General features: G+C 36.4%; 1 protein-coding gene across 1 annotated transcript in view; it reads right to left on the reverse strand.

The window, feature by feature from the left end:
* Nucleotides 1–26,088, reverse strand: part of CEP126 (centrosomal protein 126) — a 145,295-nt gene that overhangs the window by 113,038 nt on the left and 6,169 nt on the right. Inside the window, exon 2 of the mRNA XM_024760348.1 lies at nt 25,370–25,489. Within this exon, the coding sequence (XP_024616116.1) occupies nt 25,370–25,489 (120 nt within the window). The remainder of the gene's footprint in view (nt 1–25,369; nt 25,490–26,088) is intronic.

Genomic DNA, 26,088 nt, shown 5'->3' on the forward strand with positions numbered 1-26,088 from the left:
ATCAATATTGTGAAAATGACTATACTAACCAAAACAATCTACAGATTCAATGCAATCCCTATCAAATTACCAATGGCATTTTTCACAGAATTAGAACAAAAAATTTTATAATTTGTATGAAAACACAGAATACCCCTAATAGCCAAAGTCATCTTGAGAAAGAAAAACAGAGCTGGAGGAATCTGGCTCCCTGACTTCACACTATACTACAAAGCTACAGTCACCAAAACAGTATGATACTGGTTCAAAAACAGAAATATAGATCAGTGGAACAGGATAGAAACCCTAGAGGTAAACCCACACACTTATGGTCACCTAATCTATGACAAAGGAGGGAAGAATATACAATGGAGAAAAGACAGTCTCTTCAATAAGTGGTGCTGGGAAAACTGGACAACTACATGTAAAAGAATGAAATTAGAACACTCCCTAACACCATACACAAAAATAAACTCCAAACGGATTAAAGACCTAAATGTAAGGCCAGATACCATAAAACTCTTAGAGGAAAACATAGGCAGAACACTTTCTGACATAAATCACAGCAAGATATTTTGACCCACTTCTTAGAGTAATGAAAATAAAAACAAAAATAAACAAATGGAACCTAATTAAACTTAAAAGCTTTTGCATGACAAAGGAAACCACAAACAAAATGAAAAAACAACCCTCAGAATGGGAGAAAATATTGGCAAATGAAGCAACTGACAAGGGATTAATCTCCAAAATATACTAACAGCTCATGCAGCTCAATTAAAAAAAAAACAATCAAAAAATAGGCGGAAGATCTAACTAGACATTTCTCCAAAGAAGACATACAGATGGTTAATAAACACATGAAAAGATGCTCAACATCACTAATTATTAGAGAAACACAGGTCAAAACTACAATGAGGTATCACCTCACACTGGTCAGAATGGTCATCATCAAAAAGTCTACAAATAACAAATGCTGGAGAGGGTGTGGAGAAAAGGGAACCCTCCTACATTGTTGGTGGGAATGTAAATTGGTACAGCTATTATGAACAGTATGGCAGTTCCTTAAAAAACTAAAAATAGAGCTACCATATGATCCTGCAATCCCACTCTGGGGCATATGTCCAGATAAAACATAATTTGAAAAGTTATATGCACCCCAATGTTCACTGCAGCACTATTTACAATAGCCAAGACATGGAAGCAAGCTAAATGTTCATCAACAGAGGAATGGATAAAGAAGATGTGGTGCAAATATACAATGGAATATTACTCACCCATAAAAAGAATGAAATAATGCCATTTGCAGCAGCATGGATGGACCTAGAGATTATCATACTAAGTGAAGTAAGCCAGACAGATAAAGACAAATATATATATCACTTATATGTGGAATCTTCAAAAATGGTACAAATGAACTTATTTACAAAACAGAAACAGACTCACAGACTTAGTAAACAAACTTATGTTTACTAAAGGGGAAAGGTGCAGGGGAGGGATAAATTAGGAGTTTGGGTTTAATACAAACACTACTATATATAAGATAGATAATCAACAAGGACCTACTGCATAACACAGGGAACTCTATTCAACATTCTGTAACATCTGCTATGGGAAAAGAATCTGAAAAAGAATGGATATATGTTTATAATGGATTCACTTTGCTGTAGACCTGAATCTATCACATCATTGTAGATAAACTATACTCTAATATAAAAGTTAAATTAAAAAAAATTTCTATATTAAACATATATTACTTGCATGATTTAAAAAAATCTTAAAGGTAGTTACAGAAAAAAGACACATTACATATAGGGGAGCAACAATATGAATGACAGCTAATTCTCAGTGAGAAACATGAAGGTCAGAAGGCAAGAGAGTGGCATTTTTATAGTGTTAAAAGAAAATAGCTCTTAACTCAGAATTGTGTATTCAGTGCAACTCTCTTTCAAAAATGAAAGTAAACTAAAGTTATCTTCAGATAAACAAAAGCTGAGAGTGTTTGTTGCCAGATGTCCTCCACTACAAGAAATGCCAAAGGAAGTTCTTCAGGCTAAAGGGAAATTACACCAGATGGAAACATGGATCTCCACAAAGGAATGAAGAACACTGGAAAAATAAATTTGTGGGTAAATGGAAAATAGTATGTTAATTCTCTCTTCTCTAACTGTTAAAAAGACTACTGAGGGTTTAATACAAAAAAAATACAACATTGTATTTTGGGTTTATAACATGTAAAGATGTAAAAGAAATGACAATAATAGCACAAACGATGCCAGAGTTGGGGTGGGGTAGACAGAATTATAATGCTAAAAGATCCTCATATTTTATGTGAAATGATCCAATATTAACTCTAAATAGTTAAGAATGAATTTTTTAATTCCTAGAGGAGCCACTGAATAAAGGAAAATTGAAAAAAAATTTTTTTTTACTAAGCCAAGTAAGACAGGGAAGGAGGAAAAGACAAACAGTAGAAAAAATACAGAATTAATAGAAAATGAAGTTAAATGATAGACCTAAATCAAACCATTTCAATAATTATTAAATGGAAATGGATGAAACACTCCATTTAAAAGGCAGAGTTTTGGTTTTGGGAGATAATTCTCTATGAATATTTCATGTTTCCACACAGTCCGGGTCCTCTGTGTGAAGGCATTTACAGCCCAGTTCAAAATGTTTGTATAAGGAGACATTCCAGGATAGTAAAGCTTAGAGAGGTTTCTCTTCCTGGAGACAACCTGGGGTAGTAAAGGTAGAGATCTCTCCTTGCTTACATTCCAGAGTAAAGATAGGATGCCTCTCTCTCCCTCTCTGGAGGGGAGGATGGGCAGTAGCCATGCATAAGATCAGTTTCCCAATTCTGTGGTTCCGACTCTGTAATGAACCCCACTGCATGTATAACTGCTGTCTGGCCTTCAGTACACTACTCTTTGGGGACTGGAGGTTGGGGAATTGACACAAGATATTGCTTTGGCTACTGCTTTTCCTGTGGAAACTCTTTGTCTTTGAATTAGGGGATTTATGTTTATGATATGAAGAAATTGTATCCAGAATACATTAAAAAACTTACAAGAAGAAAATGACAACCCAATTAAAAAATGAACAAAATATTAGAACAGAGACTTCATAAAAACCATACAGGAATGGCTAGTCAAGGAAGTGCAAAATATAACCATTTAAAACCTATTATATGGCTAAAATGAAACAGACTGGATTGGAAGGTTATAAAAGCCACTGGGGCTCATGTACATTGCCGGTGGGTGTGTAAATGGTTAGCCCTTTTGTAAAACTGTTTCACAGCTTCATATATGGATAAACACACACATACCCTAAGACCCAGCAATTCTACTTTTAGGTATTTATTGGGAGAAATGAAACACATGTCCACAAAAAAATTTTCTTAATTATTGATTCTTTCATGTGAATTATCTTTCAGCCAGCAGCTTTATTAATAGTCATAAATTGAAAAAACATAATGTCCATCAATAGGAAAATGGATAAACAAATTATGGTAATTTCTTACAATGTAATGCCACTCAGCAATAAAAAAGAATGAACTACTGATATATGTAATGACATGGATGACTCTCAATATTAAGAAAAAGAAGCCAGAAACAAAAGTGCAAAAACAGGCAAAATGAATTCTGATGACAGAAATCAGAGCAGTGGTTGTTATAAAGGTAGAAATTAACTACAAGGGATTTGAGGGTATATGCAAGGGAATGATAATGACAGATCATGGAGTGAGAAGCTCAGTTTGAATAAAAGTGCAGATATGAGGCATGGAATGAACAGAGAAAGGGTGATAGGATAAGTGGACTGGGGTGTAGTCTTAGAATTGCTGAATTCAGAGTACTAGGAGGAAGTGATATGGAAAGATAGGAGGTATAGATTAGAGACTGAGATGCTTGAAATTTAGGTTTTGGAGGTGGAGGAGTAATTGGTAATAGCTGAGGTGAGGTGCCATTGACTGGGTGAAGTTCAAGAAAATAACAGGTCACCAGGTTGGATGGATGGTCTAGGCAAATATTAAAATTACAAAGAACAATCACTGTAATAGTGGTAGGGAGACAAAAAGAGCCAGGTGCTAAAACTTTCAAGGGATGACATAGAGGATCTATAAGTGGCTACAATCAGAGAGGAAGTGGTGAGCAACATAGTTTGATGGGATTTGCTTCAGAAGAACTAGGGAATTTTAAAGAAAAGAGAGAGAAATTGTTAGAAGTGATAATGAGTAGCAATAATGATTCCTTATATCTCATCCTCAACAATTTTTATATTGTTCCACAGTGGCCCTGTTCTCTGGGATAAAACGTATATAGATAGTAATAATAATTTCACACAGCCCTTTCTTGGACCATAGGAAATAAAGCCTGTGATAGACTGAATCAAATTAAACCAGAGATGGAATGTGATCAAAAAGCAGACGTTTCCACTCCTAAACTAATAGGCCCAATAATAAAAAGTTTTGATAAGCAATTGTAGTGATGATTACTGTAGTTCCTTCGTTATTCAGTTAATGACTAGTTACTGATTTTCTTTTATGCTAATATGTGCCAGGCACTGTGGTAAGTGCTGTGGGAATAGAAGGATCTGGTGATAAAAATGAGAAAGATAGCTTCTCTACCATTGTAGAATGCAGAGTTGGAAGAGTATGTTGCTGCATCCCATTAACCCTGGGATTAGCCTTTTTCACAGAAAAAACATGGTCTGTCTTGGCAACATAAAAACATTTTTTTTGATAAATAAAAAGTATATATATTAAAGGCTTACAACATGATATTTTGATATATATGTATACATTATGAAATGATTACAACAATCAAAATAATTAGCATATCGATCACCTCTCATAGTTACTTCTTTTGTGTGTGTGGTGAGATCACTTGAGCTCTACTCTCTTAGCAAATTTCCAATATATAATACATTATTACTAACTACAGTCACTGTGCATTAGATTTCCAGAACTTACTCATCTTATAAATGAAAGTCTGTATCCTTTAATCAATTTCTTTCCTTTTATCCCACACCCTCACACCAGCCTCCATAAACCACAATTCCACTCTGTTACTATGAAGTCAACTTTTTTTTTAGAGTCTACATATAAGTGAAAGATCATGTAATACTTGTCTTTCTGTGTCTGGCTTATTTCACTTAGTATAATGTCCTCCAGATTCATTCGTGTTGTTGCAAATGACAGGATTTCCTTTTTTATAAGGCTGAGTAATATTCCATGGTATATATATTCCACATTTTCTTTATCCATTAACAGACTTTTAGATTGTGTATTGTGAATAATGTGCCTTAGCAACATTAAAAGGGTCTATTTAACATGTACAATTTGCCTCATGAAAGATGTAGACCACCTTGGCTCAAAGCGAGACACCTCATAAAATGATGGCCATATACTAAACTGTTTGTTCTGGTTTCCTGGGAATTTACAGCTATGACATATAATTTTCTTCTGTTGGAAATATTCTTAAGAAGAGAACAAATAACCACCATTGCAATAACTTTCTTTAACAACAGAACCCAAGCTGTAGTAATTAAGAGTAACTGAGGGGGAGACCTTCAAGATGGTGGAAGAGTAAGATGTGGAGATGACCTTCCTCTCCAGAAATACATCAGAAATACATCTACATTTGGAACAACTCCTACAGAACACCTACTGAATGCTGGCAGAAGGCCTCAGACTTCCCAAAAGGCAAGAAACTCCCCACATACCTGGGTAGGGAAAAAGAAAAAAGAAAAAACAGAGACAAAAGAATAGGGACAGGACCTGCACTTCTGGGAGGGAGCTGTGAAGGAGGAAATGTTTCCACACACTAGGAAGGCCCTTCACTGGTGGAGACGGCGTGTGGTTGGGGGGGGAAGCTTCAGAGCCACGGAGGACAGCGCAGCAACAGGGGTGCAGATGGCAAAGCACAGAGATTCCTGCACAGAGGATCAATGCTGACCAGCACTCACCAGCCTGAGAGGCTTGTCTACTCACCCACTGGGACTGGAGGGGGTTGGGAGCTAAGGCTCTGGCTTCAGAGTTCAGATCCTAGGGATAGGACTGGGGTTGGCTGTGTGAACACAGCCTGAAGGGGGCTAGTGTGCCACAGCTAGCTGGAGGGAGTCCAGGAAAAAGTCTGGAACTGCCTAAGAGGCAAGAGACCATTGTTTTGGGGTGCGCAAGGAGAGGGGATTCAGAGCACCTCCTAAATGAGCTCCAGAGATGGGTGCAAGCTGCAGCTATCAGCACAGACACCAGAGATGGGCATGAAATGCTAAGGCTGCTGCTGCAGCCACCAATAAGCTTGTGTGCAAGCACAGGTCACTATCCACAACTCCCCTCCCGGCAGCCTGGCAAGCCCACCACTGCCAGGGTCCCATGGACCAAGGACAACTTTGCCGGGAGAACACACAGCACACCTCAGGCTGTTGCAACATCACTCCGGCCTCTGCCACTGCAGGCTTGCCCTGCATTCCGTACCCCTCCCTCTCCCTGGCCTGAGTGAGCCAGAGCCCCCTAATAAGATGCTCCTTTAACCCCATTCTGTCTGAGGGAAGAACACATGCCCCCAGACGACCTACATGCAGTGGCAGGGCCAAATGCAAAGCTGAACCCCAGGAGCTGTGTGAACAAAGAAGAGAAAGGAAAATTTCTCTCAGCAGCCTCAGGAGCAGTGGATTAAATGTCAACAATCAACTTGATGTACCCTGCATCTCCAGAATACCTGAATAGACAACAAATCATCCAAAAATTGAGGTGTTGGACTTTGGGAGCAACAGTAGACTTGGGGTTTGCTTTCTGCATCTAACTTGTTTCTGGTTTTATGTTTATCTCAGTTTAGTATTTAGAGTTTATTATCATTGGTAGATTTGTTTATTGATTTGGTTGCTCTCTTCCTTTTTTTAAAAATATATACATATATATATTTTTCCTTTTTCTCTTTTTGTGAGTGTGTATGTGTATGCTTCTTTGTGTGATTTTGTCTGTATAGCTTTGCCTTTACAATTTGTCCCAAGGTTCTGTCTGTCTTTTATTAAATTACTTTTAAATATTAAAATTTTTTAAATATATTTTTAAAATTTTAATAATTTTATTTTGTTGTCTTTTTTTCTTTGTTTGTTTCTCCCATTTCTTCTGAGCCATGTGGTTGACAGGGTCTTGGTGCTCTGGCTGGGTGTCAGGCCTATGCCTCTGAGGTGGGAGAGCCAAGTTCAGGACATTGGTCCACCAGAGACCTCCCACTTCCCCATAATATCAAGTGGCAAAAGAAGCTCTCCCAGAGATCTCCATCTCAAGGCTAAGACCCAGCTGCACTCAAAGACCAGCAAGCAACAGTGCTGGGCACCCGATGCCAAACAATTAGCAAGATAGGCACACAACCCGACCCATTAGCACAGAGGTTGCCTAAAATCATAACAAGGTCACAGACACCCCAAAACACACCACCAGACAGGGTCCTGCCGAACAGAAAGAAAAGATCCAGCCTCATTCAAAAGACACAAGCACCAGTCTCCTCCACCAGGAAGCTTACACAACCCAATGAAACAACTTTACCCACTGGGGGCAGACACCAAAAACAATGGAACTACAAACTTTCAGCCTGAGAAAAGGAGACCCCAAACACAATAAGTTAAGCAAAATAAGAAGACAGAGAAACACACAGCAGATGAAGGAGCAAGGTAGAAACCCACCAGACCAAACAAAGGAAGAGGAAATAGGCGGTCTACCTGAAAAAGAATTCAGAGGAATGATAGTAAAGCTGATCCAAAATCTTGGAAATAGAATGGAGAAAATACAAGAAACGTTTAACAAGGACCTAGAAGAACTAAAGAGTAAGCAAACAATGATGAACAACAAAATAAATTGAAATTAAAAATTCTCTACAAGGAACCAATAGCATAATAACTGAGGCAGAAGAACAGATAAGTGACCAGGAAGATAAAATTGTGGAAATAACTACCAGAGAGTAGGATAAAGATAAAAGAATGAAAAGAATTGAGGACAGTCTCAGAGACCTCTGGGACAACATTAAATGCAGCAACATTCGAATTATAGGGTTCCCAGAAGAAGAAGACAAAAAGAAAGGGACTGAGAAATATTTGAAGAGATTATAGTTGAAAACTCCACTAATAAGGGAGAAGAAATAGTCAATCAAGTCCAGGAATCCCAGAGAGTCCCATACAGGATAAATCCAAGAAGAAACATGCCAAGACACATATTAATCAAAATATCAAAAATTAAATACAAAGAAAAAGTATTAAAAGCAGCAAGGGACAAACAACAAATAACATACAAGGAAATCCCCATCAGGCTAACAGCTGATATTTCAACAGAAACTCTGCAAGCCAGAAAGGAGTGGCAGGACATATTTAAAGGGATGAAAAGGAAAAACCTACAATGAAGATTATTCTACCTGGCAAGGACGTCTTTCAGATTCAATGGAGAAATCAAAACCTATACGGACAAGCAAGCTATGAGAATTCAGCACCACAAAACCAGCTTTACCACAAATTCTAAAGGAATTTCTCTAGGCAGGAAACTCAGGAGTAGGAAATACCTACAATAACAAAACCCCCATAAATTAATAAAATAGTAATAGGAACATACATATTGATAATTACCTTAAACGTAAATGGATTAAATACTCCAGCAAAAAGACATAGACTGGCTGAATGGATACAAAGACAAGACCCTTAAATATGCTGTCTACAAGAGTCCCACTTCAGACCTACGGACACATACAGACTGAAAGTGAGGGGATGGAAAAAGATATTACATGCAAATGGAAATCAAAAGAAAGCTGGAGTAGCAATTCTCATATCAGACAAAAATAGACTTTAAAATAAAGACTATTACAAGAGACAAAGAAGGACACTACATAATGATCAAGGGATCAATCAAAGAAGAAGATATAACAAGTGTAAATATTTATGCACTCAACATAGGAGCACCTCAATACATAAGGCAAATGCTAACAACCATAAAAGGGGAAATTGACAGTAACACAATCATAGTAGGGGACTTTAACACTGCACTTTCACCAATGGACAGATCATCCAAAATGGAAATAAATAAGGAAACACAAACTTTAAATGATACATTAAACAAGATGGACATAATTGATATTTATGGACATTCCATCCCAAAACAATAGAATACACTTTCTTCTCAAGTGCTTATGGAACATTCTCCAGGTCAGATCATATCCTGGGTCACAAATCAAGCCTTGGTAAATTTAAGAAAATTGAATCATATCAAGTGTCTTTTCTGACCACCATACTATGAGACTAGATATCAGTTACAGGAAAAAATCTGTAAAAAATACAAACACATGGAGGCTAAACAATACACTATTAAGTAACCAAGAGATCACTGAAGAAACCAAAGGGGTGATCAAAAAATACCTAGAAACAAATGACAATGAAAACATGACAACCCAAAAACCCATGGGATGCAGCAAAAGCAGTTCTAAGAGGGAAGTTTAGAGCAATACAATCCTACCTGAAGAAATCAGAAACATCTCAAATAACCTAATCTTGCACCTAAAGCAATTAGAGAAAGAAGAATAATAAAAAACCCCAAAGTTAGCAGAAGAAAAGAAATCATAAAGATCAGATCAGAAATAAATGAAAAAGAAAAGAAGGAAACAAGAGCAAAGATCAATAAAACTAAAAGCTGATTCTTTGAGAAGATAAACAAAATTGAAAAACCATTAGCCAGACTCATCAAGAAATAAAGGGAGCAGACTCAAATCAACAGAACTAGAAATGAAAAAGGAGAACAACTGACAGTGCAGAAATACAAAGGATCATGGGAGATTACTACAAGCAACTACATGCCAATAAAATGGACAACGTGGAAGAAATGGACAAATTCTTAGAAAAGCACAACCTTCTGAGACTGAACCAGGAAGAAATAGAAACTATAAACAGACCAATCACAAGCACTGAAGTTGAAACTGTGATTAAAATTCTTCTAACAAACAAAACTGCAGGACCAGATGGCTTCACAGGCGAATTCGATCAAACATTTAGAGAAGAGTTAACATCGATCCTTTTGAAACTTTTCCAAAATATGGCAGAGGGAGGAACACTCCCAAACTCATTCTATAAGGCCACCATCACCCTGATACCAAAACCAGACAAAGATGTCACAAAGAAAGGCCAGTATGCCTGATGAACATAGATGCAAAAATCCTCAATAAAATACTAGTAAACGGAATCCAACAGCACATTTAAAGGATCATACACCATGATCAAGTGGGGTTTATTCCAGGAATGCAAGGATTCTTCAATATAGGCAAATCAATCAGTGTAATAAAACATATTAACAAACTGAAGGAGAAAAACCATATGGTCATCTGAATAGATGCAGAAAAAGCTTTCAACAATATTCAACACCCATTTATGATAGAAACCCACCAGAAATTAGGCATAGAGGGAAGTTACCTCAACATAATAAAGGCCATATATGACAAACCCACAGCCAATATAGTTCTTAATGGTGAAAAACTTCAACCATTTCCTCTAACATCAGGAACAAGACAAAGTTGTCCACTCTCAGCACTATTATTAAACAAAGTTTGGAAGTTTTAGCCACAGCAATGAGAGACGAAAAAGAAATAAAAGGAATCCAAATCGGAAAAGAAGTAAAGCTGTCACTGTTTGCAGATGACATGATACTATATATAGAGAATCCTAAAGATGCTACCAGAAAACTACTAGAGATAATCAATGAATTTGGTAAAGTAGCAGGATACAAAATTAATGCACATAAATCTCTTGCATTCCTATACATTAATGATGAAAAACCTGAAAGCAAAATTAAGGAAACACTCCCATTTACCATTGCAACAAAAACAATAAAATACCTAGGAATAAACCTACCTAAGGAGGTGAAAGACCTCTATGCAGAAAACTATAAGACACTCATGAAAGAAATTAAAGATGATACAAACAGATGGAGAGATATACGACATCCTTGGATTGGAAGAATCAATACTGTGAAAATGACTATACTACCCATAGCAATCTACAGATTCAATGCAATACCTATTAAATTACCAATGACATTTTTTACAGAACTAGAACAAAACATTTCACAATTTGTATGGAAACTCGAAAGACCCTGAATAACCAAAGCAATCTTGAGAAAGATAAATGGAGCTGGAGGAAATCAAGCTCCCTGACTTCAGACTATACTAGAAAGCTACAGTAATCAAGACAGTATGGTACTGGCACAAAATCAGAAATATATCAATGGAACAGGTTAGAAAGCTGAGAGATAAGCCCATGCACATATGACCACCTTATTTTTCATAAAGGAGGCAAGAATATAAAATGGAAAAAAGACAGCCTCTTCAATAAGGGGGGCTGGGAAAATTGGACAGCTACCTATAAAAGAGTGAAATTAGAACACTCCCTAACACCATACACAAAAATAAACTCAAAATGGATTAAAGACCAAAATGTAAGGCCACACAGTATAAAACTCTTAGAGGAAAACACAGGCAGAACACTCTATGACATAAATCACAGCAAGATTCTTTTTGACCCACCTCCTAGAAAAATGGAAACAAAAATGAAAATAAAACGAATGGGACCTAATGAAACTTCAAAGCTTTTGCACAGCAAAGGAAATCATAATCAAGACCCAAAGACAACCCTCAGAATGGGAGAAAATATTTGCAAATGAAGAAACTGACAAAGGATTAATCTCCAAAATTTACAAGCAGCTCATGCAGCTCAATATCAATAAAACAAACAACCGAATCCAAAAATGGGTGGAAGACCTAAACAGCCATTTCTCCAAAGAAGACATACAGATGGCCAACAAACACATGAAAAGATGCTAAACATCACTAATTATGAGAAAAATGCAAATGAAAAGTACAGTGAGGTATCACCTCTCACCAGTCAGAATGGCCAACATCAAAAAATCTACAAACAATAAATGCTGGAGAGGGTGTGTAGAAAAGAGAACCCTCTTGCACTGTTGGTGGGAATGTAAATTGATAGAGGCACTATGAAGAACAGTATGGAGGTTCCTTAGAAAACTAAAAATAGAAGTACCATATGACCCAGCAATCCCACTACTGTGCATATAGGCAGAGAAACCCATAATTCAGAAACAGTCATGTACCATAATGTTCATTGTAATTCTATTTACAATAGCTAGGACATGGAAGCAACCTATGTGTCCATCAACAGATGAATGAATAAAGAAGAGGTGGCACATATATACAATGAAATATTACTCATCCATTAAAAGAAATGAAATTGAGTTTTTTATAGTGAGGTGGATGGACCTATAGTCTGTCATACAGAGTGAAGTAAGTCAGAAAGAGAAAAATACCATATGCTAACACATATATATGGAATCTAAAAAAAAAGGTTCTCAAGAAGCTAGGAGCAGGACAGGAGTAAAGACGCAGACGTAGAGAATGGACTTGAGGACACGGGTAGGGGGAAGGGTTAACTGGGACGAAGTGAAGAGTGGTATGGACATATATACACTACCAGATGTAAAATAGATAGCTAGTGGGAAGCAGCTGCATAGTACAGGAGGATCAGCTCGGTGCTTTGTGACCACCTAGAAGGGTGGGATAGGGAGGGAGGGAGGGAGATGCAAGAGGGAGGGGATATGGAGATATATGTATATGCATAGCTGATTCACTTTGTTATAAAGCAGAAACTAACACACCATTGTAAAGCAATTATACTCCAATAAAGATGTTAATAAAAAGAAGAAAGAGTAACTGAGGTCACAAGGGACACCACTAGAACTAGAGACCAGCCATTTGTGATGTATTTCTTTTTCCTGTTTGGAACCATAATTCAGACTTATGTAAATATAACTTTCTAGAGATATGATCACATTTAAGTTTAAAACTCAGCACTATTTTGAGATAGATAGAAATTAAAGACATTTAAAATAGGATAAAATATTATTCTTTTAAATTAAAAAATGCAATTGGACACTGACATTTAAAATAGGATAAAATATTATTCTTTTAAATTAAAAAATGCATTTTAAATTAAAAAATGCAATTTATTTTTAAAAATAAAGAATAACATTTTAAACAAACAATAATGTCAACATCCTATAAGAAATAAAACAACTGAAAAAAAAAAAAAGAAATAAAACAACTGAAGAATATACTGTCAGTTTTCACTGCTTGGCAAAGAAACACGTATGTCCCAGTGGTTATTAATCCTGTACTTGCCAAGACTTAAACTTATTTGAAATCCCACAATCTATGTTGAATATCATATTTCCAACTTATTGTCTGTCACTTTGCTGGAAAAGAAAACAAATAAAAAATTAAAAATGACCCTTAACAGACTATTGGAATGGAAAATATCCAAACAACAAAGATCCATATTCTGATTTAACACAGAGAATTAGTAATGTACATACTACAAAGGCAAAATATAATAGCACCTCATTTCTCTAAAAGCTGAGGTGTCAGCCAAAATAAACATGTCAATATCAATTAACTGAAGCTCATAAATTTTAATCATAAGAGTCTCTTAGGTCCTTATTCACATGAATTCTTATTAGATTCAGTTCCAACAAAATCCTTTGTTTACTTAGGTAATAATGTATTAGAAATATAAAAGAAGAAAGGTGAGGGAACTTCTAGAAAGAGAAAGACTAAAATCAAAAAGGAATAAATTTGGTGGGGAGGAGTCAGATGGCAGAATAGGAGGATTTGGAATTTGCCTCTCCTCACAAGTACATTAAGAATACATCTACAAATGGATCAATTCTCACAGAGCATCTGCTGAACACTAGTGGAAGCCTCTGGACACCTAAAAGGACAAGATAAATCCCCACACAACCAGGACAGATGAAAGAAAGAAAGAAAAAAAAGGAAACAGGAAGGAACCATCACCCCTGGCAGGGAACTGAAGGTGAGGAGAGGTTCCCACACTCACAAACACCCATTCATGGCAGGGAAATCAGCTGGGGCAGAAAGGGACCTTCAGGGGTTTGAAGGGAAATGCAGCAACTGGTCTGTGGAAGGCAGGACAAAGTAAGAACTGTGTGTATGGCCCATGCTGCTGCTCTGCACACCCCAGCCTGAGTTGTGTGTCTCCAGGTGTGGAGGGAGGCTGGGTGCTGGAAAGTGGGGTTTGGAGAGTGGACCCAGGGAGGGGACAGCTGCTGGCTGTGAAGAGACAGCCTGAAGGGACAGGAGTAAGGAGCTTCACAACCTGGAAAGTTTTCTGAAGAATCCTGGAGCACTATAGAAACAAGTCACCATTGTTGAGTGGCATGCAAGGGGTGGGGCCGCCACTGCAACTCCCTTCCCCACCTGCCAGCCCCCTGCCTCTGTGGGCACTGGGAGGGGCACCCGTCTGAGCAGGTGCCTCTGAGCAGGCTCCTCAAGCCAAGGTCTCTTTGGTGCACAGGCTCCAGAGTCCTGAGCTCCACCACTGCCAAAGCCTCCTTTGAGTGTACATGGGGCCTGTTCACGATGCCCATGCCAAAGCCTCATCCAGAATCAGCCCTGGGCACCCCAGACTGAGACAGGAAGCCGCCAATGCTGGCAGGAGCTGAGTGCTAAAGTGTGGTGTTAGAAGAGTGGATGTGGGGAGAGGACTGCTGTTGGCTGTGCAGAGACAACTTGAGGAGACGGGAGTGAGGGGCTCCATGGCTGGAAATGCTGCTAGAGGAAGCATGGTCTGCCTTGGAAACAAGGTGCCATTGTTGAGTGGTGCACAAGGGGCAGGGTCACCATTGCAAAACCCTTCCCCACCTGCTGACCCCTGCCTCCATGGGTACTGGGAGGGACTCCCACCAGACACCTCCCAGTCTGTTGCATCTTCCTGCTGGTCTCTGCCACAAGCACTTTGCATGTGCCACAGTTGTGGCCTCCTTCTTCCTCCCTGGCCTGAGCTAATAAGTGCCCCAATCAGACTGAGGGACCCAACTGGCCACTGCTTTTGCCTCTCTCTCACCTGGATGGCGAACAGAAACCTGAGAGTGGCCCACATGCAGAGGTGGGGCCAAAACCAAAGCTGAGCCCCAGGGGCTGTCTGACTAAGGAAGAGGAACGGAAATCTCTCTGTGCAGCTGCACAAGCCACAGATTAAATCCCAGTGATTTTCTTGGTAAACCCTGCACCTGTGGAATATCTGAATGGACACTGAGTACTCCCACAACTTAGACTGGTCTAACTTTGGCAGCTGTGGACTTTGGGGGCAAGTGCATGTGGGAGTTGGGCCAGGTCAGAGTCTGAGCTGCCCCCACAGTGCCCATGGCAGGTCCAGAGACCTACCTAGAGGTACAGGAGGGCCTCCTGGGGAGGTGGGGGTTGACTGTGGCTTGCTGTCAGTGGTGGGCAAGGACACTGACAGTGAAGGACTCAGGAAAATATTATTACTAGTATTATTTTTTCTCTCTTTTTCCTTTTTGTTTCATTTTGTTCTGTTGTTGTTTTCTGTTTTTTAATTATATTTTATTTGTTACTTACTTTTTCTTTACTTATTTCTTTTTTTGCTTTAATTTAAAAATTTTCAAAATATATTTAAAATTTTTTACTTTATTTTTTTGTTTTGTGATTTTTCTTGTTTTGTTTTTATCATTTTTGTTGTGTTTAATGTTTTCTTTTTTTCAGCTTGCTTTCTGTTTTTGTTCTGTTCTTGGTTTTTGTTAGTTTTGTTTTTATTGTTAGTTTTGTTTTTATTGTTTGTTTTGGGGTTCTTTTGTTTGTTAGGCTGTTCTCTGGATTTTTGTTTTCTTTTTTTGGTTTTCTTTTCTATCTTTCTTTCCTTGTTTCTTTCATTTTGTTTTTATCATTTGTCTTGGGTTTTGTTGGTCTTCTTTTCTTTTTCCTGGCTGTGCCACACAGCTTGCAGGGTCATGGTTCTCTAACAAGGGGTCAGGCCTGAGACTCACGGGTAAGAGCACCAAGTCCAAGATGCTGGAATGCCAGAGAATTTCTGGCCCCAGGGAATATTAAACGATGTGAGCTCTCCTGGAGGTCTCCATCTCGACAGCAAGACCTGGCTCCACCCAACTGCCTGCAGGCACCAGTGTTGGACTCCCAACACCAAACAACCAGCAAGACAATAACACAGCCCCATCCATTAGCAGACAGGCTGCCTAAAGTTGTACTAAACTCACAGACACCACAAAACACACTACCTGATGAGGCCCTGCCAATCAGAGGGACAAGACTCAGCTCCAGCTACCAGTTCAGGCACCAGTCCCTTCCAACAGGAAACCTACAAAAGCCCCTGGACCAACTTCACCCACCAGGGGGCAGACACCAGAAACAAGAGGAACTACAACACTGCAGCCTGTGGAAAGGAGACCACAAGCACAGTAAATTAGATAAAATGAGACGACAGAGAAATAGGTTTTGGATGAAGAAGCAAGGTAAAAATCCACAAGACTAAATAAATGAAGAGGAAATAGGCAATTTACCTGAAAAAGGATTCAGAGTAATGATAGTTAAGATGATTCAAGATCTCAGAAATAGAATGCAGGCATGGATCGAGAAGATACAAGAAATGTTTAACAAGGACCTAGAAGAACTAAAGAACAAACAAACAGTGATGAACAACTCAATAACTTAAATGAAAAATATACAAGAAGAAATCAATAGCAGAATAACTGAGGCAGAAGAATGGATAAGTGAACTGGAATATAGAATAGTGGAAATAAATGCCACAGAACAGAATAAAGAAAAAAAAGGATGAAAAGAAATAAGATCAGTCTCAGAGACCTCTGGGACAACATTAACCCCACCAATATTCAAATTACAGGGGTCCCAGAAGAAGAAGAGAAAGAGAAAGGGTCTGAGAAAATATTTGAAGAGATTAAAGTGGAAAACTTCCAAAACATGGGAAAGGAAATAGCCACCCAAGTCCAAGAAGCCCAGAGAGTCCCATACAGGATAAACCCAAACACCAAGACACATATTAATCAAACTAACAAAAATTAAATACAAAGAAAAAATTAAAAGCAGCAAAGGAAAAGCAAAAATAACATACGAGGGAATCTCCATAAGGTTATCAGCTGATTTTTCAGCAGAAACTCTACAGGCCAGAAGGCAATGGCAGGATATATTTAAAGTGATGAAAAGGAAAAACCTACAGCCAAGAACACTGTACCCAGTAACGTTCTCATTCAGATTCTACAGAGACATCAAAAGCTTTATAGACAAGCAAAAGCTAAGAGAATTCAGAACCACCAAACAGCTTTACAAAACAGGCTAAAGAAACTTCTCTAGGCAGGAAACACAGGAGAAGAAAAACACCTACAAAAACAAAACCAAAACAATAAAGAAAATGGTAATAGGAACATACATATCAATAGTTACCTTAAATGTAAATGGATTAAATGCTCCAACCAAAAGACACAGACTGGCTGAATAAATACAAAAACAACATCCATATATATGCTGTCTATAAGAGATGCATTTCAGACCTAGGAAAACATACAGACTGAAAGTGAGGGGAAGGAAAAAGATATTCTATGCAAATGGAAATCAAAAGAAAGCTGGAGTAGCAATACTCACATCAGAAAAAATAGACTTTAAAATAAAGACTGTTATAAGAGACAAGGAAGGACACTACATAAGAATAAAGGGATCAATCCAAGAAGAAGATATAACAATTGTAAATATTTATACACCTACATAGGAGCACTTCAATATATAAGGCAAATGCTAACAGCCATAAAAGCAATTGACAGTAATACAATAATAGTGGGAGACATTAACACTCTACTCACACCAATGGAGAGATCATCCAAACAGAAAATTAATAAGGAAACACAAGCCTTAAATCACACATTAGACCAGATGGACTTAATTGATATCTATAAGACATTCCATCCGAAAGCAGCAGATACACTTTCTTCTCAAGTGCACATGGATCATCCTCCAGGATAGGTCACATCTTGGGTCACAAATCAAGCCTTGGTAAATTGAAGAAAATCGAAATCATATCAAGCATCTTTTCTGACCACAATGCAATGAGATTAGAAATCAATTACAGAAAATAAACTATAAAAATCACAAACACATGGAGGCTAAACAATATGCTACCAAATAACCAAAGGATCACTGAAGAAATCAAAGAGAAAATAAAAAAATACCTATAAACAAATGACAACAAAAAGATGATGACCCAAATGCCATGGGACTCAGCAAAAGCAGTTCTGAGAGGGAAGCTTGTAGCAATACAATCCTACCTCAAGCAACAAAAAAAAATCTCAAATAAACAACCTAACATTACACTTGAAACAACTAGAGAAAGAAGAACAAACAAAACCCAAAGTTAGTAGAAGGAAAGAAATCATAAAGATCAGAGCAGAAATAAATGAAATAGAAACAAAGAAAACAATAGCAAAGATCAATGAAACTAAAAGCTGGTTCTTTGAGATGATAAACAAAACTGATAAACCTTTAGCCAAACTCATCAAGAAAAAAGGGAGCAGACTCAAATCAACAGAATTAGAAATGAAAAAGGAGAAGTAACAACTGACAGTGCAGAAATACAGAGGATCATGAGAGATTACTACAAGCAACTATATGCCAATAAAATGGACAATGTGGAAGAAATGGACAAATTCTTAGAAAAGCACAACCTTCTGAGACTGAACCAGGAAGAAATAGAAACTATAAACAGACCAATCACAAGTAATGAAATTGAAACTGTGATTAAAATCTTCCAACAGACAAAAGTCCAGGACCAGATGGCTTCACAGGTGAATTCTATCAAACATTTAGAGAAGAGCTAACAGCTATCCTTCTCAAACTCTTCCAAAAAATTGCAGATGGAGGACCACCCCCAACCTCATTCTATGAGGCCACCATCACTCTGATACCCAAAGGTGACAAAGATATCACAAAAAAGAAAATTACAGGCCAATATCACTGATAAAAATAGAAGCAAAAATCCTCAACAAAATACTAGCAAGCAGAATCCAACAATACATTAAAAGGATCATATACCCTGATCAAGTGGGATTTATCCCTGGGATGCAAGGATCCTTCAATATATGCAAATCAATCAATGTGATACACCATATTAACAAATAGAGAAATAAAAGCCATATGATCATCTCAATAGATGCAGAAAAAGCTTTTGACAAAATTCAACACCCATTTATGATTAAAAAACTCTCCAGAAAATGGGCATAGAGGGAAACAGCCTCAACATAATAAAGGCCATATATGACAAACCCACAGCAAACATCATTCTCAATGGTAAAAAACTGAAAGCATTTTCCCTAAGTTCAGGAACAAGGCAAGGATGACCACTCTCACCACTTTTATTCAACATTGTTTTGGAAGTCCTAGCCACAACAATCAGAGAAGGAAAAGATATAAAAGGATTCCAAATTGGAAAGAAGTAAAACTGTCACTGTTTGCAGATGACATGATACTTTGCATAGAAAATCCTAAAGATGCCGCCTGAAAACTACTAGAGCTAGTCAATGAATTCGGTAAAGTTGCAGGATACAAAATTAATACACAGAAATCTCTTGCATTCCTATACACTAATAACAAAAACTCAGAAAGAGAAATTAAGAAAACTATCCTATTTACCATTGCAACAAAAAGAGAAAAATACCTAGGGATAAACCTACCTAGGAGGCAAAAGACCTGTAATCAGAAAGCTATGAGATACTGATGAAAGAAATCAAAGACGACACAAACAGATGGAGAGATATACCATGTTCCTGGACTGGAAGAATCAATATTGTGAAAATGACTACACTACCCAAAGCAATCTACAGATTCACTGTAATCCCTATCAAATTACCAATGGCATTTTATAAGAATTAGAATAAAAAACTTTACAATTTGTATGGAAATACAAAAGACCCCGAATAGCCCAAACAATCTTGAAAAAGAAAAACAGAGCTGGAGGAATCAGGCTCCCGGACTTCAGACTATACTACTAAGTCATTAAAACAGTATGGTACTCGCACAAAAACAGAAATATAGATCAAGGGAACAGGATGGAAAGCCCAGAGATAAACCCAGGCACCTATGGTCACCTAATCTCTGATAAAGGAGGCAAGAATATACAATGGAGAAAAGATGCTCTCTTCTATAAGTGGTGCTGGGAAAACTGGGCGACTACATGTAAGAGAATGAAATTAGAACACTCCCTAACACCATACACAAAAATAAACTCAAAATGGGCTAAAGACCTAAATGTAAGGCTGGACACTATAAAAGTCTTAGAGGAAAACATAGGCAAAACACTCTTTGACATAAATTGCAGCAAGATCTTTTTTGACCCACCTCCTAGAGTAATGAAAATAAAAACAAAAATAAACAAATGGGATCTAATTAAACTTATTAGCTTTTGCACGGCAAAGGAAACCATAAACAAGATGAAAAGACAACCCTCAGATGGGAGAAAATATTTGCAAACGAAGCAACTGACAAGGTATTAATCTCCAATACACACAAATAGCTCATGCAGCTCAATGTCAAAAAAAAAACACCAGAAAACAACAACCCAATCAAAAAATGGGCGGAAGACCTATACAGACATTTCTCCAAAGAAGACATACTGATGGCCAACAAACACATGGAAAGATGCTCAACATCACTAATTATGAGAGAAATGCAAACCACAAGTACAGTGAGGTATCACTTCTCATCAGTCAGAATGGCCATCATCAAAAAAATCTACAAATAATAAATGCTGAAGAGGGTGTAGAGAAAAGGGAATCCTGTTACACTGTTGGGAATGTAGATTGGTACAGCCACTATGGAGAACAGTATGGAGGTTCCTTAAAAAACTAAAAACAGAGCTACCATATGACCCAGTGATCCCACTACTGGGCATATACCCAGAGAAAAACATAATTAAAAAAGACACATGTGCCCCAATGTTCATTGCTGCACTATTTACAATAGCCAGGATATGGAAGCAAGTTAAATGTCCATCAACAGAGGACTGGTTAAAGAAGATCTGGTACATATATACAACGGGATATTACTCAGCCATAAAAAAGAATGAAATTGGGTCAGTTGTAGAATTGTGGATGGACCTAGAGAGTCATACACAGTGAAGTAAGTCAGAAAGAGAGAAAAAAAATATCGTATATTAACGCATATATGTGGAATCTAGAAAACTGGTATAGATGATCTTATTTACAAAGCAGAAATAGAGACACAGATGTAGAGAACAAACGTATGGATACCAAGGTGGAAAGCGGTGGGTGGGGGGGGTGAATTGGGAGATTGGGATTGATTATATACAGTATCGATACTACATATAAAATAGATAACTAATAAGAACCTACTGTATAATACAGAGAACTCTACTAAATGCTCTGTGGTGACCTAAATGGGAAGGAAATCCAAAAAGAGGAGATATATGCATACATATAGCTGATTCACTTTGCTGTACAGTAGAAACTAATACAACATTGTAAAACAGTTATACTTCAATAAAAATTAAATTAAAAAAAATTCACCAAGCTTACCAGTTGAGGCTAGTACTGTAAACTAAATAAAGCTTAATAGCTCAAGGACAATACAGTAATATAACAGAATAGAATATTTGATGCCCATAATAATGATTCTAAGGCATAAAGAATAGATCAAACTGCATTTATCATAATTTGTATAAAAGATTACAGAAATATGCATTGCAATTTAGAAGGATTTATATTAATAATGTCAATAACATTTGCATAATTGATAAGAATTCCATTTCTGACTATGCTCTTCATGCACCACACATAACTGACCTTTGACTCCTATTGACCCTACCTACTCAATCCCAACTGTACCTTCATACTCTACCTTCATACCTTCTCTGGCTTAGATCACTAAAACAGCTTTCTACCTGTCTTCTTTGCCTCCAGCCTGTGCTTTCAATTCATCCTCTACCCCTCTGCTACAATGAGATAAAATATAAACATAATCATGATACTTTTATGATTTCACTCTTTCAACAACCTCTCAGAATCCTAAGGATAGGGTTTAATTTCTTCAGATTGACACAAAAGTTATTTTATGAAATGACTCCTATCATCTCTATAGCTTCCTTTCCTGATACCCTTCCACATTTTCCTGTGCCTAAATCACATAAAACTTTTGTCTTTTATTTCATAACATTAAGCTTTTTCACCTATTGTTCTCCTTTATCTCTCAAGTACCCTAACTCCTGGTTATCTAATAAGACTTTACTCTTCCAGGAGTTCTTCCTTGTCCTGCAGTATATGAGATGTACTTCTACAGCACCTTGTAGGTGACTCAATCATAGTATTTATTGCATAGCATTGCCATCCTTTATTACTTCACTATTAGTAAATTGAGGGCAAGAATCATGCATTTTATTTTTATCCTCTAGTATATGAAACCCAGTAAATGTTAGTTGAATGAATAAATGCTGTCCTGTACGACATTTTAAATGGTCAAAGATAACTTCTAAATATACTAAATTCCTTTAATACATTATGAATATATTATGGATAATATACCCATGGATATTTAAACCTACTGATACCTGGATTTATTTGAATCTGTTTATATTTTTTAGCTTATACCAAACTTCTATATATGCAGGTTTGATTAATATGACTTATTGCTTAAAGTATAATTCCTTCTTATTTATTGTAAGGTACATTTTTCCTGCTTCATGGGGAACTCCAAACTCCATCATTCTCACGAATAGATAATGCAACTACCCCATACTTCATGTTCACCAAGTAATTCATTCTGTGATTCTCTAGGTAATTTTTTTTCTGCCTATAGGATAGGTAAGGAATCTTTTTTAATTATAGACTTTAGTGATTCTTCCTAAGTGCTTGTCTCTCACCACTTGGTAGTGTTTCCTCTTCTCTTTATTTGGGCAGTTTTCCCCATTCTGTCCTTTTCTTTCTTATTCTGCCAGTTAGTTATATAGTCTGATCATCTGAACTTTTAAGCCTACATGCTTATATTGTTTTAAAACTATCTGAAGGTTCCTTTTGAGTTCTTTACTTCCTAAAATTTATTTCAATTTATTTTCCTCATGAAGTCACGTTAAATCAGATTATTGACATTTCTAATGTTTAGCGATAAAATAGGTTAACCAAAATTATTTTTTTCTCCCAATATGATGTTTAATAATTGGTACTCAATTAGCTATGCTTGCTAATGAATAAATGCTTGTTCACTAATTTATCAAAAGATAGTTCTAAAGTTGAAAATTAAAAACAATGTAGGAAATAATTTAATTTTTTTTATGTGTGTATATATTAAAATTACTTGGTCCACAAAGCAGCCTACTAGAAAGTTACCTGAGGATGTGATCCAGCAATCTATGTTATAAAACAAAACAAAAAAAGGGATGCTATGAGGCAAGAAGCTGTGGCTCCAGTTCCTGAGACCAATAAAGGGAAGTCTCAGATGCCCGTTGTGCATTAGGTCTAAAAGGTAACCTGTATCTGTTGTAGCAGTACCTAGTGATGAAAGGAGGAGGACTTGGAGGGAAACAAAGGGGACTCCACTGTATGGACACTGAGTGACAGAATGGAAAACTTAAGAATGTGATAAAAACATACAAGAAAAATACTGGCAATAGAAATGCAAAAAATAATACATAACAAGAAAATTAAAATGTGTGTGATTTTAAGTGATTAATGCAAGTAAACAAAGAGCACTTGGTGCTATGAACATCTTTTGAGTACTATTGGGGAAACAGTACTGACAATGTCAAAGTATAAATTTGTCTCTTTTTGTAGAAAAAAACAGTGTTAGGAGAATATCTCTACTTGTAGGAAAAATATTTTTTTCTAAATTCTATGACCATAATATGAATAGACAGCATAAACTTAGATGATAAGCATAGATAGATAGGCCAAAAAATCCATAATGATAGACATATTCTGAAATTCAGAAGTGTACAAATAATTTGGTCCCCTTTTAAAAGGTGAAATATAGAAACAAAAGATTGGTGTTTTAAAATAAATTTTTATGTGGCTTTACAAAAACAAAAAGGGTTTGTTTTTTTTTTTACACCTCTGTAGGGTGACAGAAAAATAAAATATAATCAAATTGTATTGGAAAATGTTCTGCCTCTTAGAATTTTAAACCAAAAATTTTCTTCTATGTTTTCTACATCAGAATTCTTATGGGTGTTTGATGAGAGAAGACAGGTTGGAACTTTATGAATCAAATTCCACATGTAAAGCCTGCTATTTCATACAGCAAGACAATTATTAGAAAATATACAACTGACAAATATTAATTTATTAATCAATAAAATAAGCTTAATGAAGAGCACTATGTGACAAATACTTCTACATGCGTTCTCAACTATTCATCTCTAATATTACCTTTTTTGCTCTATGTAACAATTCCTTGAAAAATATTGTATTAATTCCAATCATAAATAAGAAACTGAAGCTTAAAGAGATTAAATAACTTGCTCTAACTCATGGAGCTAGGATTTAAACCTAGATCTCTGATTCCAAAGCCCATGACCCTTTCAACATATGATTATTCATTTTTATTGAACTCCTATCATGTGCCTCTTATAAGCTTCAGGAGCTGAAAGGTAGGAGAAAAACAGAAATACACAAATACAAAACAAAAACAAAAACAAGCTTCATTAAATACTTTCAACTACGCCAGGCAATATAGAGTTAGTCTAAAGATAATTCAGCGCCAGAAAAAAATTACAGATAAACAATTTTGTATTCCCCAAATGGGATTTGCAACATATGCCCAATGATGTAGTAATAAATTCTAGGGCTTTTCTACTATTCACCTATTGTAGAACTATGAACAAGGTAGCAAAAACAACAATAAAAATGGCATAACCACTCTGTATTAAAAAAATCTAATAATTCAAACACATCTTGAAAAATGTCAAGCAGGGATAGGATGGTTTGCATTTTTACTTTATTTAGTTTCCAGTTTATATTAGAAAGCATCTTTTTTCATGGCAATCATTTATAAAATTTTTTTAATCATATTTCCACAATTATTCATATTTTCCCCATTTTTCTGACTGGATGAATGAGGGTAGCACATATAGAAAAATTATATATAAGTGAATAATGAATTAAAATGAAATATGTTCTATTAGAGCCTAAATGCTAATTGGTAACCTTTTATCATAAAATGTTACAAAAAATGAAGAATACTTTTTATAGTCATTTTAGGAAGTGAATATGACACTAATAAGTTCTATGACAAGAAAAGACTGCTACAGTCATGGTCAGTAAACTAGATGATACATCACTATCTTTGTGCTGTGGCAGAAAAACAATAAAATTTAAAAGCCACAAAAATATAGATCAATTTTATAGATAAAACACTGTCATGACTTAGGTTCATAAAATGCTACAAAGCAGAGAAATGATTAATTTATGACTTTGAGTTTCTATGCTTCTGAATAAAATACAGTTACTTACTTTTTTCTCCGGTTTGACTCCACAAAATATTTACGTGCTTGATTTCGACATATTTTTTGTTGCTGCAGTAAGATTTGGCGCTCTTCTTCTAAATTTTTCTCAAAATGGATTTTCATATCTCTAATGGTAGCATAAAGTTAAGGACAGTGGTTTATGTCTTTACTGGATGAGTATCAGTGCTATCTGATAAGTACAATTACAGCCTCATACTAATGATGTAATGATTTTTTGTGGAACAATTAGTATGTGTACACATCAGTGTTAGTGTATGACCGGCACATGTTTTATATAAAAAAAACTCTTGGCTTGGTATTAGAACTGAAGATACATTTTACTTTCTTTGGGGAAAAAAATTAATTACTTTGAGACATCATGAGCCCATATAAGGAGACTACATATCTTTTCATTCATTATACAGATATTTGAGTACTTATTAACAAGTTACTATCTTAGGCATGTATATAGAAAAATGAAAGAAGGTTATATCTCATTAATAGAAAGCCGATGAATTAAACGTTTCAGTAGATCCTTTAATCCATAGCATGAAAGTCATATTCAAATATTAAAAATCAAATAGCAATATAACTGGGAAGTTTGGGAATATAGTTTACTTAGTGATTTACTCATAAGTTAAAAAACAAACCATTAGGAAAACCATACACAGTAATGTTTACTCAGAATTTTGCCAAATATGGAGTATTTTAGTTATCCTAATTATC

Source organism: Neophocaena asiaeorientalis, unplaced genomic scaffold, assembly GCF_003031525.2.
Source record: "Neophocaena asiaeorientalis asiaeorientalis breed wild unplaced genomic scaffold, Neophocaena_asiaeorientalis_V1.1 scaffold601, whole genome shotgun sequence".
NCBI lineage: Eukaryota > Metazoa > Chordata > Mammalia > Artiodactyla > Phocoenidae > Neophocaena > Neophocaena asiaeorientalis.